Source organism: Nuphar pumila, chromosome 12 (genome assembly GCF_984573655.1).
Source record: "Nuphar pumila chromosome 12, dmNupPumi1.hap1.1, whole genome shotgun sequence".
NCBI classification, from domain to species: domain Eukaryota; kingdom Viridiplantae; phylum Streptophyta; class Magnoliopsida; order Nymphaeales; family Nymphaeaceae; genus Nuphar; species Nuphar pumila.
In genome coordinates this window covers 87,083,195-87,103,719 of record NC_143260.1, presented here as the reverse complement: position 1 = coordinate 87,103,719, position 20,525 = coordinate 87,083,195, and the positions used below count along the sequence as shown (strand labels likewise).

The 20,525-nt window shown below is 37.9% G+C and overlaps 1 protein-coding gene across 3 annotated transcripts; it reads left to right on the top strand.

Moving 5' to 3' along the window:
* The first annotated feature begins 666 nt into the window (after positions 1 to 666).
* Positions 667 to 15,165, top strand: LOC149821136 (Intron maturase, type II family protein). Of its 3 annotated transcripts, none has more exons than XR_016426446.1 (3): positions 667 to 788; positions 13,215 to 13,269; positions 14,761 to 15,165. XR_016426446.1 is itself a non-coding variant. In XM_089982419.1 (2 exons), exon 1 carries the CDS (start codon positions 924 to 926, stop codon positions 3,090 to 3,092), a length of 2,169 nt encoding a protein of 722 aa, XP_089838545.1. In that variant the 5' UTR covers positions 673 to 923; the 3' UTR covers positions 3,093 to 3,123; positions 14,761 to 15,165. The 3 variants fall into 3 exon arrangements, 1 of the variants encoding a protein (XP_089838545.1); XR_016426445.1 differs by having other exon boundaries at positions 667 to 3,123; XM_089982419.1 differs by lacking the exon at positions 13,215 to 13,269 and having other exon boundaries at positions 673 to 3,123.
* The last annotated feature ends 5,360 nt before the right edge of the window (positions 15,166 to 20,525 follow it).

Sequence of the window (20,525 nt, the reverse complement as noted above, 5' to 3'; positions counted from 1 at the left end):
TGGTGAAAATTGCACCTGAATTTTCCAGATTGATTTATTGTCGCTATTTCAGTCATAAGTTATAACCGTTAGTAGGAGAAAATTCATGGGAGCATTTTTTTTTTGAAAGGCAAGCTGGGGTTAGGCAGACCTCACCAGTTACTATTCAACGTACCACCGGGGTTTGAAGCTGAAACGTCCCACCACAAGGAGACGTACACTGACAGCTCCTACCATCCACGCTAGCCCCCGTTGGTGTTCTTCACCCTTCAACTTCTCACCAAAGTCACCCAAGATCTTAATCTTCCTATCAAATGCCAAGCAAATTGACAATCCAAATCCAACACATGCAATTTTTCTCTTTTATTGTTCTTTGGTAGGTTTTTCCTTTAAAAAAGTTTCTTCAATGGGTTTGATGTGTTCTTCATCTATATATCATATTTAGATTATCCCAAATTTCATGTTGCTTCTTTTAAGGCTTAATGGATGGTTTTCAGACAATAAAAATGATTTGATTAGTTAGATTTTTATTGATTTCTGATATATTTTAGTAGGAGTAGGTTGCCGATAACTTAACGATACATATGCTATATATAGACGATATGGGTGACAAATGATAAGTTTCCGATAAATTAACTTGTGACCAGGGCCCAGGTTTTACGGGGATTATGTTCTAAAGTCTCATTTGCTCGACTCTCGGATGGTCTCTCGCTATGTAGCTTTCCCCTCAAGTACCTGGGATTGCTGCTGTTCGTGGGCAGACTACGGGCTCAAGTACCGTGGTCTCTCTCTCTCTCTCTCCTTCTCAGGTATTCTTCTTCCCTTTTCCTTCATTTTCGAAGAAGTTTTGACATTCTCCTTTCGTTTCCTGTTTGTCATAGTTGAAACGATCGTTTTTTTTTCGCGATATTTACTGTATGAATCTCTAAAATTCTGCCCTTCAAATGCATCGTCGTTTGGGCCTCATCAGACGAACACTCCCCACATTCATAAACCTCCAATCCAATCTCAAAACCCCAATTTCCTACTCCCCACAAGCCTTGGTCCTCTTCGCACTGCTCCCCACTTCGCCTTTCTCCACCAAACCCCGAACCCTCGGCACCAACGATCACTCCCCTCTTCTCAGAGAGGACGGAGTTTCCATTTGCTCTAAAATATGGATTGAGAACTTCCGAGAACCCGAAAAAATCGTCACCAACCTTTCCACATATCTCCAGAGGCTAGAATTATGGGTTCTGGCTTACCAGAAGGTATGTGCCGACGAGATGGGCACGTATATGCCCAGGAATTCGATCGACAATGCTGCATTTGAGGGATTGATTGCCCTCCGCGATGCCGTCCTTGAGAACCGGTTCAGGTGGGGTGCTAGGTTGGAGTTCGTCATTAGGTCCCCCAAGGATAAAACAGATTTGGGGATGCTCTCGAAGCGTAAGATTAGGATTCTTTTAACTACAACACAACCACAACCTTTCCAGGATAGGATTGTTCAGGAGGTCTTATTGATGGTCCTAGAACCTGTGTATGAGGCGAGGTTCTCGCAGAAATCGTATGCATTTAGGCCCGGCAGGAGTGCCCATACGGTGTTAAGAGTGATAAGGAGGAGTTTTGCAGGCTATCTCTGGTATGTGAAAGGGGATTTGAGCACAATTTTGGATGGGGTTAAGGTAGGGATGGTGATCAGTGCACTGATGAGAGACGTGAGGGACAAGTTGGTGGTGGACTTGATCAAATCTGCGCTTGTTACACCAGTGATTACTGGGCGAACGTCAGAAGAGGACAAGAAGAAGAAGAAGAAGAGGAAGTACCAAAAAAAGAAGGTTTTGGCTGAAGATGAGCCTAAGCCTGACCCTTATTGGCTCACCACCTTCTTTGATTTTGCCCCTGAGGAGGCGGAGAAGTTGCCTTCTTGGGGTCATTGTGGGGTCTTGAGCCCACTCTTGGCAAACATCTGCCTGGACGAGTTGGATCATTGGATGGAAGAGAAGATCAAGGAGTTTTTTCGCCCGTCAAAGGTTGATGTCATTTGGAACAGTCCAAACGGTGAGGAGGAGAAGGGGAATACCTCCTGGCCGGAGTTTGTTCCTACTAGTGGGCCAGATAAAACAAGGAAGATGGATTATATTAGATATGGGGGACATATTTTGATTGGCGTGAGGGGGCCTAGAGCTGATGCAGCTACTATTAGGAAACAACTAATTGAGTTATGTGACCAAAAGTATGCACTCAAGCTCGATAACGAAAGCTTGCCAATTGAACACATCACAAAAGGGATCATGTTTCTTGACCACGTCTTGTGTCGTCGGGTTGTTTATCCAACTTTGCGATACACGGCAACTGGTGGGAAGATCATCAGTGAAAAGGGTGTGGGCACTCTTCTCTCGGTGACTGCAAGCTTGAAACGATGCATTAGACAGTTCAGGAAGCTTGAGTTTCTCAAGGGGGATCGTGATCCGGATCCCCAACCTTGTTTCCGAATGTTCCATGCAACACAAGCACACACTAATGCACAGATGAACAAATTCTTGGCTACCATGGTCGAGTGGTATCGATATGCAGATAACAGGAAGAAGGTTGTAAATTTTTGTTCATATATCATAAGAGGGTCTTTGGCAAAGCTCTACGCTGCGAAGTACAAACTGCGATCTCGAGCAAAGGTCTATAAAATTGCATCTCGGAATTTAAGCCGGCCATTGAAAGAGAAGAAGGGGCAGTCACCAGAGTACCATAACCTTATGAGAATGGGCCTCTTGGATTCCATTGACGGTCTTATGTTTACGCGGTTGTCTCTTGTGCCTGAGCCTGATTATACACCATTTCCAAAAGATTGGAGACCTGAACATGAGAAAGTCCTTCTTGAATACATAAGGCTGGAGAATCCAAAGACCTTGGAGCAACAAAGGGAGGCACTTAAGGAAGAAGGCCTTGTGACGCCCCAGGATTACATTTCTATGCTTGTGTGGAACTACAAAAGGAATGCTATATTTACTGATCAGTCAATGACAATTGAAGAGCTTGACCAAAAAGCAAGGGATATTCTCGTTGGATCAAGTGGTCAAACCTTGAAAAACAAGGACAAGGAGGACGAAGAGAGTATTTTTGCTGCACAAATGTGACGAAGATTTCAGCTCTTGCTTAAATTTAAAGGTAATCATTATGGAATCTCTATTTTAATGTGTTTGTCTAAAGTATCCTGCAAATTCTGTTGCTGATTTACATACTTCTCTGTGTATAATATTGGTAATGGAATTCATTGTACATTGAATACTTTTTACTGGAGAAATTTTAGTTTCAACTATAATGATGGGCCGTTAATTTTTCTGTCTGTTCCTTCATGTTTTTATTTTCATTACTTGCAAAGAGTTCTACTTAGAAATCATTTATTTATTTTTATCTTTTTTGTCACTTTTATGAATTTGATTTTTCGAAAAAATGGTTCTCTTTGTGTACTCCACCTGTCACTGGTCTCAGTTCTACCTTTTATATTGATCCATTAAATACTAAATGTTATTGTTGTATATGTTATCATTAGATTACTGAGTAAGAGCTTCTGTAATGAAATCCTTTATTTATGTATCCATTTAATATTTTTCATTTGCCCAACTCTCCAATGCTCCTGCTGCTTCATGTACTCCATATTCTTCATGGTGCCCATTAGATGTTTCAATTTTATTAGTTCATTTTTTATTGTTGAGCTTGTTGACGGGTTCTATTTGGCATTGATTGCTAATTTAATAGTTGTGGTTTAGATAGGGCTTTGTGTGGGTTAAGTTAATAGGGTGGCTCAGGCAATGTGCTAGATTTGGATCCTGTTTCTAATAGGGTCAGAAAATGTACAGTTGTTAGATCAATAGAGGATGTTTTAGAATTTGTTTACTTGGGGTTTCTCTTCTTTGCTCTTAGATGATTTCTATTTTATTCTTAAGTTGTGGGGATTGCCAGTTATAACTTAAATGGTGTACCATCTTGGTGTAATGAAGTATGCAGAATCATAAAACAAAGTGCTTAAGCACGTACACAAGTCCTAGAAAGGACAATATAAGGGCACTAAGGCACAACACAAGCACAAAAGTGCATACAAAGACTTCAAAAAGTCCAGAACATAAATACAAAAGTAAAAAATATTATATTTGTTTAAAAGAAATGCTTAAACAAAGCATTAAAATACAAGAAAGGGGCTCAACCCCTATTTATACACAAAGGGTAGCATTGGGCTCTGTTGGGGAGCTCCCAATAAAGTCGTTGGGAGCTCCCAACAGTCACAAATGTGACCATTGGGTAGCTTCCAATGACTCTATGGTCTTTTGACCATAGAGCCCATGCTTTTTTCAATAAAGGACCTAAACAAAAAATAAAACAATAAAAAACGAAAAATTGTTCCTAGTGATCAGTACTATTACATGAGAGTAAAAGAGCAAAATGCTCTTGAAGGGCAATACAAATTATAAGACTGTATATATATAACCTATTTTAACACTCCCTCAAACTTATGGTGTGGTCACCAAAAGTTTGTTGAGAAAAAGCAAAAAATGAGGTGCAACAAAAGCTTTGGTGAAATGCAATCTGATATTCTGATGTGACATACAACAATTCAGTAGTTTCTCTTAAGAACTCATCACGAACATAGTTTGGAAATGCCGACCCCCATATCTCTGAGAAGATTTCGTAACCATACAAGCCCCATGGTTGTTGTGGCCATAGCCCTATATTCAGCTTTTGTTGGAGCAGAAGTCACTAATGTTGAAGCTGGCAAAAAGGTAAGCCTTGGTTTTGTTAAATACTTAGCAGAGTAGTAAGCACTCCTTCAATGTTGCCTGCAGTTGAAACTCAGCTAGTGGTGACTTGTTGAGTCAATCTCACCTGGCGACTTAAGTTCAGATGTTTTACTGTTAAGAGTAAGTCTACAGACTCTACACGGTAGACATTTATAGACACAGATGAAAGGCGAGCTTTTGGTGCACAAGATGCAAATAATATCTATGTGACATGTGAGATGGTTGAACCATGCGCGTAGGTGATGTGACATGGAATTATGTGTAAGACATGGTCAATGTGTTTTTTGGCATATTTTTCCATCATTCATTGTTTTTTACTAATTTTTTGATCTTTTATAATGATTTTAAGTCTAGACAAAAATGCTAGCTTGTGCTTGCCGAATTTTAGTGTTACCTTACCTAGTCTTGTATATGTTTTTGTATACATAAATATTAAATATATACATGTTTTGTGTATCCTTTTACAAAATTCTCGTGTTTGTTTTGTCTATCTTTTGTACACTCCCATGCCTCCATGTGAGAGCATTAATGTAGCCATGCATCACTGTTCTCATGAAACTACATGGAGATTTTGAAGTTATTGTAAACTGGCAACCTATTCACAACTGGTGGTGAGAACTACTAGATTATGTGGCCAGGTTTTTAACCAACAAAGCTTTTCTTTCACTTGAAGGTTCTCTTTTCAGACATCAATGCATATGAGGTTGTGCTTGAAGTCTCAAACCTGATTTATAGCTCAGGGATTGAACCCACTTTGTTGAACTAGTGAAGTAGGTCTATCTCATTTCTCTATACTGGCTCTGTGAGTAGGTCTATCTCTTGAAGGCCTCATCTTCAAGAGATTCTATTGCAAAAAAGGAATAAGATGTACTGCATCACCTCAACTCGCTCAGGCTTACATCAAAGGCAGTGTATCCAAAGTTCTGAAGCTGAGGTTTTTTCCCATGTCCAATTTGACACAACTATTAAAAGTTTCCATATGAGCACATCCTGTAACCAAAACTGGTAAAACCAAAATAACAGTTTATGAACATAATTATGGCCATATTTAAATATCCATGGATTTCATCAAAAATTTTGCAAGGCCATATAAAATATCAATGCTCAGGAGACAAACTAGCTTTCAGCTTGGTATCACTTATCTGGTGAAATATGCTGAACAACTTTCAATGAATTCTGATACAATTATAGATGATAGTGATTTCTTGCTTAACACTTGTACCGGTTATTGAAGTAATGTGATTGGTAGTGAAATGGCATGTGCAACTGTGAAAGTTAATAGCTGTTCCTTTTATAACTTCTGAGGAAAAGGTTATATTAATATTATCCATTGTCTACAATGCTTTAGACAAATAAAGCAGGTTTGTCTCTGAAAAAAATGGTAGTCACAAAATGTTACAAATGAAATACCTTAATAAAGACTGAAAAACTTTTAAGGCATGCACAGATGATGTGATCAGAAAAAAATGAGATAAACCTGTGATCCAAGGCATTATGCAACTGCCATATGGTGTTTTTCAGTTGTTAGAGCCGAACATGAAACACTAATTACTGGTACATCCTATCTGAAGGCACAGTACTCATTATTGAACATCTAGTCTATCAGAATATGACTACTTTTCCTATCCTCCAATAGGAAATTCATACCAGTGTTGTGAGAGGCGTACTTCTCAATACCTGAAGCGTACGCCTCAGAGGCGAAGCGCACGCTCAAGGTATTGGGGCGTTGCAGTGAAGCGTTTCAGGCTTGAAACGCACGCTTCACTCATGTGAAGCGCACGCCTCAAGTCGAAATGCGCTTCGCCTCTAAGGCGTGCGCATCATGTTTGGAGTCGCTCAAATCGGAGCTCGACGGGCTGCTCGGACTGAGACAGAGGACGCCGGCGGTGACGGAAGAGGGGCTGGCACCGCCGGAGCTGTTGGATCGCTTGGTCGGAGGGTTGTCGGCAGTGGAGCACTTGCGCTTGAGGGTGGAGTTCCAGTGGTTCTTGATGGCGTTGTTTGTGCGGCCGGAGAGGATGCAGGCGATGGTGGCCCACTTATTGCCGTAGCGAGCGGGAGGAGGGAATGAAAAACCTCGCCTACGACGCCGGAGATGCCTCCGACAAGGGCTTTGTGGAGGGGGGAATGTGTAGAGGGAAGATCCAATTCATTTCGAACTATATTATCTCCTTCCTTAATGGTTTCAGTTGAAACACAATGAGGGTTATGGGTGAATTGTACCTTTTTTGGATTCTCGAGCAGTGTAGAGCCTGTTGCGTCCTTTGCAATGCCAGCTATCGACCATGCAACAAAAATCTCGAGATTTGCACCTCGATTCCCGCATTCCACCAATCGAGTTTGGGGACCTCCCCTGTTCCATTTCTTCGTGTCACCTCTCACAGTGTCACAATGTCCTTCCTTCTCATCAGATGCCATCTCTCGGTGCTTAAGGATCCCAGTATAGGCATCGACTAACATCGTGTCTTTTATCATCGTCCTTGTGGATGAGATGACCCCACTGGTGTGAGAGATTCTGGCATTGGAAGAGGATCGACCACCCTCTCTTTCGTGCTTTTGTTGCAGGAGGGGGGAGGGGGCGGACTTCTTGAGGATATTCCGGCCGATGCTCACTGCACGGGTTGTGGGTTTCCTTTCCTTTGGATTGAAGGATGTCGAAAGGGTTTCTGTTTTGTTCTAAATGAGTTGCTCTGGTTCGGCTTCGGTTTCGCTGGGAGATTTTTACCTGAGTCCAGCCCTGCTACTGATCTGTATCCATCTTCTCTGGTGCCGGTGGGGAGGCCTCACATCGACTCACCGAGTGAGAGATTGAGCCTCAGATCAAACAAAATCTAATCCTCCAGCCTCACGATCTCCTACAACACATGGAGCGCGCCCGCCCGCCCGAGAGAAGGAGCTGCATCCTCGTCTTGGTGATGTCAATGGGGAAGGTCGCACTCTCCGCCACCGACGCTGATGCTGAAGCCAGGTCCACGTGCACCAGGGCGCGCTGCTCGTAGCCTCCTCCGTTCCCACGCCCCATTGATGGCCCAACACCCCTGCAACCACACTAACACCAGTCCGTTCACTATGAGGATTTGAAACTTAATTGATCCTGTGAAGACACAATTTATTTTATACTATCATTTATTATTTATTATTAGTTTTTATTTAAAATTTTCATTATTTTATTAATATTATATATTTTATTATTTTGATCATGAAGCTTACGCTTCAACGCCTCGCTTTGTAACAGGCTCAACGCCTCGCTTCACCTCATCGCATTTAACAACCTTGATTCATACTCAATATGACATTCCAAGTACTGGAAGTAAGAATAATGAAAGACCTAATGCAAGCTTGAATTACTATGGAGTCTGGAATTTAGATAGAAATGGAATTTTGATGCTTCATATCTAGCATCATGGGGATGCCAAACTGAGACTTGTTCAATCCTCTTCACACTAACCAAACTACAAAGAATGATCAATTTTGTTAATCTCTTCCTGGAGGACTTATGCGGCAACCACTATTACTTCCATTGCATACCTAATAATCTTTGGAGAATCATTCAGATATTAGGTCCAGCATAGTGCATTGATTAAAAGGAAGTCATCAATTCTCTAGTCTTTATAAAATTTACAAAATCATTTAGTGAGCAAATGTAAGAGCAAAACTTTAACTTTGATAATGCAGCTGTAAAACCAACTGCAAAGGGGTGAAAAGCAGAGGCTAGAGAAGACACCGGAAAACACTCTGAGAACGAGTTAAATGGCAAAAAGTGGTGACAATGAAAAGGTATAGCTGGAGAAGGGGCCGGGAAAATGCTTGGGAGAATGAGAGGCAATGGAGTATAGGCTAGTTCATGGAGAAAGTAAAGGCAAGGGTGCTTTATTAATTTTTGGACATTAACCCATTGCGGTCATTGGTCAACTGTTTACTGTAGTTAAACAGATGGCATTTGATGGAAGGCTGAATCAGTCTTAATGTTTTGAAAGATTGGGGCTTTTCAAAAATAGCCATAAGGCAGTTAAGGATTTGGCTTTGGCTTATAAGGGCAGCGATGGATTTGAAAAAAATCCTGTAATATATATTGGAACTGCTTCATCTTCAGGTTGTAGGCCAAATTGCAGTTTGTGTGAGGAGGTGGGAAGTCAACTTGTTAAAAAAATGTCAAACTTGGATTGCCATGTAGATATATTTGGTACCAAATTTTACATGTGTAGGTTTCACTTCCTTTCCAACTATGTCACATGTCACATAGGTACGAAACTAGAGATGCAACAAGGGTACGGCAAGATATGATAGATGCAACAAGAAATTTATAAGGAGATGGGTTCCCATATATATATAATCATAATTTTTCATATTTTTTAGTTCTTTTGTTGATTAATGCTTACAGATATCATTACATACTTTGTTTAGTGCAAAATGAGTTTTGGATCATGTGGTTGTGATATGCATGCAGCTTTTTCAAGAGGTTTAAAAATCAAAGGCCTACAATGTACAAAAATCCAATGACTTGAAAAATACCATTTTAGTCTGTAAAACATAATTCAAGTTGTGATCCCTAGCAAACAAACTATGCGTCTACAGGACCAGATTAAGCAAATTTAGCTTGCACCCATGATTTCCAACTAGGTGAGTGTAGGTGGTACCGTACCACCATAGCTTTTGGTGGTACACACTTGATTTACATAGATTGAAGCTCCAAAAGTAAAACCTAATCATTGGATCATTTTAGCTTGCTCTATTTATTATTTTCATGTGTTAAAGTTTATTCAAATATGATTTTTTACCATTTTTAAATTACCCTTATTTTCATAAATTGTGAGCCGTTGATTTTTACCTTCTCAAAAGTAGAATCTTATTGTGTATTAAATATGATAAAACCTTCTAACATAGTATACAAACCATGTTAAACACATCTGTACGGTTAGATTTACCATATAGTGGCTATATCGGTGCAAACAAAAATGTGTACTACCCTATGTCACATGGGTACGGGTGCGGGTATGGGTGCTGTCACATGGCAAGTTAAAAAATGTGGGTACAGGGACATGGATATATATATATATATATATATATATATATATATATATATATATATATTTTTTTTTTTTAAGTGAAAAAAACAATAACATTTTAAATATAAAAGAGGAAGAAGAGGTAAAATGAAAAGAAGAAGGGGTAAAATGATTTTTTTTTAAATAGGAGGGCGTTTTAAAAATGTGTGTGTGTTTGGAAAAATATAAAAGGGAAGGGGTACTTTAACCCCCATTCTCACCGCCTCTGTCTCTCTAGAGATATGAAGAAGAACAAAGGAGGAGGACCCCATACGAGGTAGGTATCCACCCCCCCCCCCCCACACACACAGACAAAAAAAAGAAAACAATAGTGTTTGGGTTGGGTCAGGATTGGACCCGACCCGACGTGTACCCACACCGTGTCTGGTACCCATACCTATGTCCTGCATTGTCAACATGGGTACAACCGCCACAATGGAGTGTCGGTGTGACATGGTACAAAACCACTATATATATATGGGAACTGAACATATTTGGCCCTCTTTTCTCGTTTTGCCCCGTTAGACCCCATAGTTTGAAGCAAGGTTGTAAGTATTGTATTATTACCCATATCGGTCGAGCTCGAATTAAGACCACCATATAATTTTTTAATAAAAAATATAAAAAAATTCAAAAATCAAGAAAAAACAAAACAACATAGCAAAAATTAAAAAAAAAAATCATATCACATGAAACAATGATGAATTGCACAAAATACAACTATAAAATTACATATGAAGCATTTATGTCTCTATGAGTTGCATAAGACATCATCAAACATGAAGTATCTCACAAGAACAATGCAAAATATTAAATATCTTGCAATTAAGAACACACTACAAGACTCATACTTTTATATTACATAAACAAAAACATTATGGCAATAGTTATGCTCAATTTTCAATCGGTTTACACTCATTGCTATGTCAGATCATCTGATGCCATCTTTGTTGGAGTGTGGAGGCTGATTTCGACCTTGATATAAATCTTTAAATTTCGCGGATCCAACTTTATGGTAAGTTGGCGGGAGATTGTAAGAAGACAACACCCCTCGAAGCAAATTTTTTTTGAAGAGTAGGTTTGTAATTTTACTCATAATAAAGATTTTTTACCTTAACCAATTTTCTTGAGTGAAAAAAATGGTGAAACAACACCTTTTTTTACCTTAACCCACTTCTTTGGATAAAAAAACAACGGAAATGCACTTCGAATGACCTCTAGACAAATGGAGAAATCGGCCCTCAAAAGGTATTTAAAACTTAAAATGAAAAAAAATAATTTTCGACCTTTTTAAAGTGCGTCGAAGGTGTATCGTATGTATGATACACCCTGTATTGTACGATATAGGGGTGTATCGTACGATACACCCGATACGGGTATGATACACATGTATCGCGATACGAGTGTGTATCGTATCACAAAACCCAAAAGTAACGATGTGTATCGTACCGTATTGTATGATACAGTACAATACTTACAACACTGGCTTAAAGTGTTTTATGATAGATCTAAACCGTGGGATGTGTTTAGCATGCTCGATTTAGTGAGAATCGACTCTTGGGTTCACATTTTTTCGACGAAAAAATGTATTTTTATGAGTCGGGAAAAATTGATGCCTTCATAGCCATTGATTTTGGATCACCGGAAAAACGTATATACAAGTCAAATTCCGTTCTAAAAGTCTGTCCCCACTAAACAAAATCTATAGATCACATCTACGGTGTTAGATGTGAGAAAAAATACCAAAAACTACACTTTTTGAAGGGGCTTAACAGGGTAGAATGAGAAAACAGGGCAGAACAAGTGCATTACTCGTATATATATTGGTAGGTATAAACCACATACAAACTAGGCATTTGTGACACTTTTTTCACAAATCTGATCCCATAGATGTGTTTGGCATAGTGTTGTTAAAAGCATGCTTCGAGGCGCAGCCTACTAAGCCTTAGTGCGCACCTAAAAAGCGCATTAGGGTGCGAGGCAAAAGTGCACCTCGAGGCGCACTTTTGCCTTGAGGCACACCTCACACATGAGGCACACGCCTCTTATATAAGCTTGTCAAATGGGGTCAAAGGCCCCATTTGACCACTTTAATGCTATTTAAAAACAAAAAAAGAGTTTATAAAAAATGAAATGTAGAAGGGTTTAGGTCTTCTCCCCTTCTCTCCTCCACCTCCCTTCCACTGCTCCGGCGACCGAACCACTATTCAGACGGGAGCTTTTGGCAACAAAAGGTACTCTCTCTCTCGCGCGCACTATTTTCTTCTTCTTTTTTCTTTTTCTCCTTTTTCCTTCTTCCACTTTTTCTTTTTCCCTTTCTTCCCGTCTCCTTCTTTCGTTCTTTCTTCTTCTTTTTGTTTTTCCATTTCTTCTTCATCTTCTATTTCCCATTTTTTTTCTTCTTTTTTTTATTTTCCACATTTCTTCCCATTTCCTTCTTTCGTTTTTTTTTTTCTTCAGCTTTTCTTTATCTCCTTTCTTCTTATTCTTATTTTTCTTTATCGTTATTCTTCTTTCTTTTTTCTTTTCTTAACCCTCTTCTTGATTCTTCTTCTATGTTTTTTCTATATTATTATTATTTTCTTCCTTTTCTTCTTCTCTATTTCTTCTTTTTTCCTTTTTTTGCTTACTCTTTCGGTGATGAGCTGGACTGTTGCTCATCTCATTCAAGGTTGAGTCAGGCTTGAGCTCAGCTTGGTTAAACATGAGCATGAGACGAGACACAAGCTCAGTCTACAGGTAAACGAGCCGAGCCTGAGCTCGAATATGCGCTGTTCGGTTTGCTGGGCATGTTTATCAGTGCTAATTGTTGCATGTTAGGCCTGATTGTCTCTTTAAATTTGAGCAATAATGGTTGTATGACACATCCTTTTGCGACATCTTTAAGTCAGAGTGAAACGCCATGATCTTCGGCAAGTGGACCAGCTTATTGTAAAAATCTAACCTGAAAAATCAATAAAAATTTTTATTAGTCAAATGGATTATGAAAGAGTAGCATTTAAAATATTATGAAAAAGAACATAGCATATGCATATTTATTTTTGTTATTTTTATTTAGTTGATTTTTTAATATTTTTTGTGAAGCTTACGCTTTGCGCCTCGAGACTTAGACCGTCTTTGGGTGAGAATTCTCATCACTTGCACTCTTATGACTTTGATAATGGATATTTGAGATGCCGCTTGTAAAAAAATAGAAAGAAATGCTCAATATCAAGTGAAGTGTAAATCATCATCCATATAGATGACGACTCAAGTTCTTGTTTTTCTCCATCATCAGAGTTCCTGCATGTCTTATTTGTTGCTTTGTGCATGTCTTATTTGTTCAAACTGTTGAAATTGTTAGGAATATTTACTAAATTCAGCTCAACTTCACCTGCATATGGTTGTCAAATGATGCTTTTGTTGCTTCCTCTTGTAGGATACACATGGCACCATTTAGCGATGAATATCTTTATGTTGAGGTTGCAAATAAGGTATGCTTGACACAGTGCTTAACCATTTGGGCTAAAAATGTGTATGTTCGGTTGCAGTTTCATCTATGTACCATCTCTATTGAGCATGCAAAGGTGTCATTGATCCTAGAGTATGCATTGGCTAAGGCTAAGCATTTGTGGAATTCATATGCATGATGAGCCTTCATGCCACCATTAGTAGCAGAATTTGCGTGATGGACCTTCATATCAATATCTTTCATAATACATTTTATTTGGTATATGATTTGGATATCATAATGATTTTCCTGTCTTTTCCATCATCCATATTCTTATTGTTTGGATTTCAGTGAAATGTCTGTGGCAGTGATACCATTCACTTTTATCTATTGATCTCTGTTCTGGATTTTTTTCCCATAACTGGTCATATCAGTACCAGGCATGTTCTTGAAGATTTGGAACTTATTTGATCATTTTCAAAAGCAGTTTTCTAAATCTTTTTCTTGCACACTTGATTAATCAAATGGGATTTGGGGCAATATCCATCTGAAATCATATTTGGTTAATCAGATGATATTTTGAGCAATACCTATCCCAAACCATACTTCTGTGAACATGTGGTTGCTGTTTCTTTTTGATAATTACAAAGTATGTGCTGGCATGGGATTTACTTACACAACAACCCTTTGTAGGTAATCTTGTTCTTATTGCTGTGGATGTATATGTTTCTGTATTTGTCTGCATGTGTAAGTGTGCACAGGCTCGTGTGTTTGTGTGTGTGTGTGGTCTCGCTGTCGCTAGTATTAGCAATTTCTTGGCAAGGGAACTATTAAAGAGAATTTGATAAAAGCTTTTTTTAATGCCCATGATAGGGCTCTGACTTAGGTATTTTTTTCAAATAGCATAATGGATTGTTAGGTTTAGATTTACTAGTTAGTTGTTTTTGAAATAACATGAATGTTTAATTAGGGTTTCAAGTTTTTTTTTTTCAATTAGCATTAGGCATGAAAAATGAATGCTTGGTTTTGGTTAGAAATTTAGAATATTAAGGGTTTTATTTCATTTCATGTTACTTTATTCTGTTTTACCTGTACACTTAAAACCTTTGTTTGATCGGATTGTTTCATTTGGTGATGCAGATTGACATAAGTGGATTTTGTTGCTTTAAAGTGTGACAACTTGTTTTAACATATTATACATTCTGAACTGTCAGATAAAACAAGAAACATTTTGGAATTTTAGTCTTTTTTCTTTAAATGCTTTAGTTGAAACCTACATAAATTGATTCACGCTGCCTTCATTTACAGCAAGATATGCATAGGGAGCCTGCCTTTAGTTGAAAGATATGCATATGAAGGCCCATCATGTATTCACTATTGATTCATGCTGCCTCTAATTCTGTTTTCCGTTATTTTTCTAATTTTAAGAAACTTTGCTATTTTGAATTTTTGATAGTGCCTTCCAACACGAATTTACTTTAAAAATCTTTGGTCATTTACTTTCTCATTTTGTAATGTGGTTATCTCATTTTAGGCTACAAGAGTTGCACTAGTCATTCTGGATGCTGGGGCAATGGATGGACCAATCCCTGCTGAACTTCTGAAACAGGATCGGCAATTACAGGGCTTATCAGCAAGGAGTGTGATGATCTATGTCCAAGGATTGTGAGTGCTGCAAATGCTGTAGTTTGGAAATATCAGTGGTGGTGGATTCTAGAACGATATGCCCTTGGATTGATAACTAAAGTAGAAGCTGTAATTATCGTGCAGAATGCAACAGCAATTTAATTTTCTCTCTTATTGCAGCTCACAATATACAGTTTAGAGGCCTTGTCTGATTATTGGTGGGCATCGTAATCCAATAGCTGTCTTGTCATTTAACTAAGGCAGAAAGCTCTTTCTATTTCATATATTAGCTGTGCTTCATGTGCTATTAAATTCACAATTAGTTGCTGCGGTGTTTTCCTATAATGCTTTCAGTGAATAGTTGCTTGAAACAGAAATTTGAATGATCATTAAAAAAGAACATGTCTGTAAGAGAACCACGTACCATCATGCTGTGTTTTTTGATATAATATAACGCACTAGGTCCAAACTCTGGAAATAGTCATAAAGGAGTACAGAATGCTCTCCGAGTCCATCTCTGCTGACCCTATTACTTCCAATGAGATTGTTGCATGGGCTTCCTCCTATTATCTGATCAAAACCCACCGAATTTGCCCATCATGTTTAACTTGTCATTTTTCAAATTTTCTTTTTTTGATATTTAAATGAAGAATATGCTGCAAAAGCAAGGATTTTGATCATTCTGCATGATAGAACCCGACTATCAGGGGTTTGGTTCTATTGGTTCGGCCTTAGCGGAGTGAGGATCCATGCTCGTGAAAGAATGGGGCCTTAGGGGTTCAGAGAAAGGGCTGGGTGTGTCACAGGTTTGGGACACGTCTGGAGGGAAAACGCAGGGAGAATAGAAATGGGAACCTCACCTAGCGGGTGCAGAAATAAAGGCCGAAGTGATGGTGCGGCTGAAATGGAGAAGTCTGTTCTCGACTAGCCGGCGAGGATGAAGATAGATGGGCGATTGAGGGAGCAAAATTTTTTCTTCAGGGAGCACTCACACACAAACCATAATAAAATTCAGAACTCTCAATAAATTCTATTAAAAAATAAATGAATTATACATGCCTATTTATAGAACAAAAAAATATATTAAGATAAACTATACATTCACAGCTCTTCCCTGGATGGGATTCCAATGGGGGGCATCCCACTCTCTTAGAGAGTGCCGGAGCAAGTGAGAGTCTCAAGAGGAAGTGAGATTATCTAGGAGGTGTTTCTCTCTTGGAGAGTCCTGAAAGACTCTGTAACATCCTTAGTAACTCAATATTTTTTCATGTTTTAATATATTAAAATAAAATTTTCACATAATTCATAAATTATATTGTCGTATTTTCGATTTTGTGAGATTTGGATCTCAAAAATGCTAAAAATTGAATTGGAATCTGATATGATTCGGGGGCAGAATCATAATTTTATAGACAAAGGACATAATTAAAAAATTTTGAAGAGGAGGATTAATTTGGCAATAGATATGTTAAGGTTTTATTTGAAAGAAGTTGATTTTACTGGGTAACAGTAGGATGGTAAATAAATTGACAAAAATGAGCAAAAACGAGTATTAGAAATTTATGAAGAGCATCTTGATAATTTTAGGCAGAGGCAGCTGTCATTAAAATGAACTGTTCAAATTCCATTGTTTTTCCTGGTTTGGACAGATATTAACTTACTTTAAGTTGAGTTAACAAAGGGCTTTATATAAATCTGAGCAAATCTCTCTCTTCCCTCTCCTCTCTCTCGGACTCACCCACACACCCTTTCCTCCCTCACCCGTGATTTCCCTCCTCTCTCGTTAGAGGAGTCCAGACCAACGAAGCTACTATAGTAGATTAGTTAGGAGGAGCGTGATTTTTGGACGAAGAATCATTCCGAGTGCTAGTTTGGGAGATCTTCGTATTCTCATTTTGGATTTTGTGTATATAAAATGTGTGATCTTCCAACTCCATGAAATGTAGGGACATGTAAGTGTCGATGGAGTTCTATTTGAAACCATGCTTGTTAGGCAAATTTTGGCATGTTTGGGAAAGACTTTAATGTGTGCAATCATGAGTGGTTTCCTGTTGGTATTGCTACCTGATTTTATGGTGTTGAAAAACCAGGTTTTGATTTCAGATTTGTGTAATAGTTACATGTCCATGAATGTTGTTTGTTAGAAAATAATGTTCTTTTTAAATGTATACTTGCATGTTGAAGTGGGTATATGGTTAAATGCAAGCTTAATCATATGTTTCTCATAGAAATTCATGTTAGAACTGTCTATCTCATGTTTTATCATGAAAATCTATAATTTTTCATTGAAGATTCCTATTTTGAACTTAGGATTTTCGGTTTGGCCCTATTTAGGGTCGACTCCTGTTGGTCAAGAGTCAACTCTTTCATGGTCATGCCTTAACGAGTATAGGTGGCCACTGTAGAGGAAATAGGCCCAAGCATAAAGAGCAAGACCATTAAAGCTATATATATAGCCAATCATTTCAGCTCGTATATTATCTGATTTCGTTACTATGTTTTTGTTTATTTTTTAGGTAATAGTATTAATCATCGAGAATAGTTTTTTAGCATAGTGTGTCATAGAAGCATTGTGATCTGGGTTTTTGGAAGTTTCTTTGATATTGATATAAATTGACAATTTTTTTTAGAGGGGTAGAATATAACATCTTGACTTTTCGTAACCAGATATTTTCTCATGTTTTAATATATTAAAATGATTTTTTTGAATAATTCATAAGTTATACTACCGTATTTTAGATTTTGCTAGATTTGGACCTCGAAATCACCAAAATTGGGTTCGAATCAGATCCTATATTATCCAGAGGAAAAATCATAATTTTATAGATACAAGACATAATGGGAAATTTCTGAAAAGGAGGAGGATTAATTTGATAAGGGATATGTTAGGGTTTTGTTTAAAAGAAGTTGGTTTTATTGGATAATAATAGGATGGTAAATAAATTAGCAAAAAGGGGCAAAATATGTATTAGAAATTTATGAAGGGCATCTTGATAATTTTAGGCAAGGGCAGCGGTCATTAAAATGAACAGCTCAACCCCCACCATTTTTTATGATTTGGACATGTATTAACTTACTTTAAGTTGGGTTAACAAGGGGTTTTATATAAATTTAAACCAATCACTCTCTTATTACGCATACCCCATATGTATATATATATATATTGGATTCACCTATACGCCCTCTCCTCCCTCACCTGTGAGCTCCCTCCTCTCTCGTTGGAGGAGTCTAGACCAACAGAGTTGTTGTAGTGGACTACCTGAGTTGAGAGGAGCACAATTTTTTAGCAAATAATTGTTCTAAGTGCCGATTTGGGGAGATCTTTGTATTCTCATTTTAGATTTCGTGCATATAAAAGGTGTGATCTTTCTACTCCATGAACTCTAAGGGCATGTAAGCATGTAGACGGGGTTATGTTTGAAACCATGCTCGTTAGGCAAATTTTGACATGTTTGGGAAAGGTTTTAGTGTGTGCAATCATGAGTGGTTTCCTGTTGGTACCTAATTTTATGGAGTTGAAAAACTAGGTTTTGATTTCAGATTTATGTAATTTTTACATGTCCATGAATGTTGTTTGTTAGAAAATAATGTCCTTTTTTAATGTATACTTGCATGTTGAAGTGGGTATGTGGTTAAATGTAAGCTTGATCGTGTGTTTCTCGTAGAAATTCATGTTAGAATTGTCTATTTCATGTTTTATCATGAAAATCTAAGATTTATCATTAAAGATTCTTGTTTTGAACTTAGGATTTTTGGTTTGGCCCTGTTTAAGATCGACTCTTACTAGTCAAGAGTCGACTCTTTCATGGTCATGCCTCTACTTTGTCCCCAAAGGTTGACCCTTGTTGATTAAGGTTAACACACCTCAGTTGCAGAACCCTGTAATGGGTTTTGGGGACAGAGAGTCAACCCCAGCAAGTGGTGAGTCGACTCTTGAACCTATGAGTTGACTCACTTCATGCATAGATCGACTCATGAATATAAGAGTCAACCCCCTATATGTTGTGAGTCGACTCAAGAATATTGATAGTCGACTCAAAAAATAGATGAGTCAATGCTTCACGTTATGAGTTGACTCATGAGTATTGTAGAGTCGATTCAAAATCAGATGAGTCGACCCTTGGTCTCAGGAGAGTCGATTCTTGAGACACCCAAATATGATTTTCTTGGCATTTTGGCTTCAAATATCAGCGATTAAGTCTAAAGGTTTGATGTATCAATTTGAAATGGTTATGTATGGACTGCAATAACTGTATTTAGTTGTTTTTGGAGAAATCTTTGTATAATAAGGTATGAATATGAGTTTGGATGGTTCAAGAGGAACCCATTTTATGTATTGATGCATATTAAATGTTGTATGTTGCATTAAGATATAAGATCCCATTACTTTTAGTTATGGATATTACAATGAGGGTAATACTGATTAAAAAAAAAAGGTTTTTCATACATACAATTGAAAATCCTAAGGTGATAACCTAGAGATATCTTATTACAAGAACATGTTTGGGTATTGACCCATGGTACTAAGGGGGTACTTATAATGTATAATGAATTAATATTTAATAACAATATACAATGGATGATTATTATGCTCACAAGGTCTTCTTTTGGCTTGAGCTAGTGTATTAGATGTGAACAAGTGTGCACAAACCTCGTAGGAAGAATCCTATCAATTGGGTTTAAGGGATTTTTTTCTCCGCCATGGGGCTTAAGAAACGTTGGACTCTGATACTCGAGGCAGAAGTGGAGTTGCTACAGTATGCCTAGTAGTGCACTACGTCGACTTTAAGGAGAGGGATAAGGACTTGGACTCTGGTCCCAAAGAAATGAATGCCTTGATGAAGGGTTTCAGACTCTAGTGCAAGCATCAAGGTAACCATATGGGTTTTATAAATGAAATAGATAAATGAACACCCATTAAATGGTCCGGTGAAGCCCATGTGGCCAGGAGAGTAGTGTCCCTTTAGATAAGCAGGATTAAATTAATAAGTGTATGTGGTGCATAGCATGTAATACAATAGTAATTAAATAAAAAGATTTAATAAAATATTCATGCATATAAGCATACATGACATGAGATTGTGTGCTTGGTGTAGGCCATACGTGAGGGTTGACCCTTTAATGGGAAGAGTCAACTATTAGATTTTGATATTATGTTCTACTTTGAGAGTCAACCCCTGAGTTGGGTGGGTCGACTCCTCTTAGTTTATGTTTGTGTTATGTTCAACATTAAGAGTCGACTCCTCCTCTTGTTGTATATTATGTTAGATTTTTGAAAGTCGACTCCCGAATGTATTTGAGTTGACTCCTCCTTGTTAGCTGAGGGTCAACCCTTGAGTTGAAAGAGTTGACTCCTCTTGAGTTCTTCCTTATATGTGACACATCAACAACTCTTGAACATTAATGGACGTGGACCTAGGGATGTTTATGTAGTTTTGGAAAACTTTGTACATTTTTGTAAATATTATTTTGTATGAGTTATATTTTGTGAAATGAATGACTTATAGTTTGCATAAATGTGCAATTGTCTTGTGAATTTTGGATCCCGTCAAAAAGTAGTTTTAAAGTAAAGAATAGTCTTCTATTATGTTTTTGAAAAAGAGAAATTAAAGAAAAAGAAAAAGTGAAATTTAGGCGGGTCTTACATCTAAATGTGCAATTGTCTTGTGAATT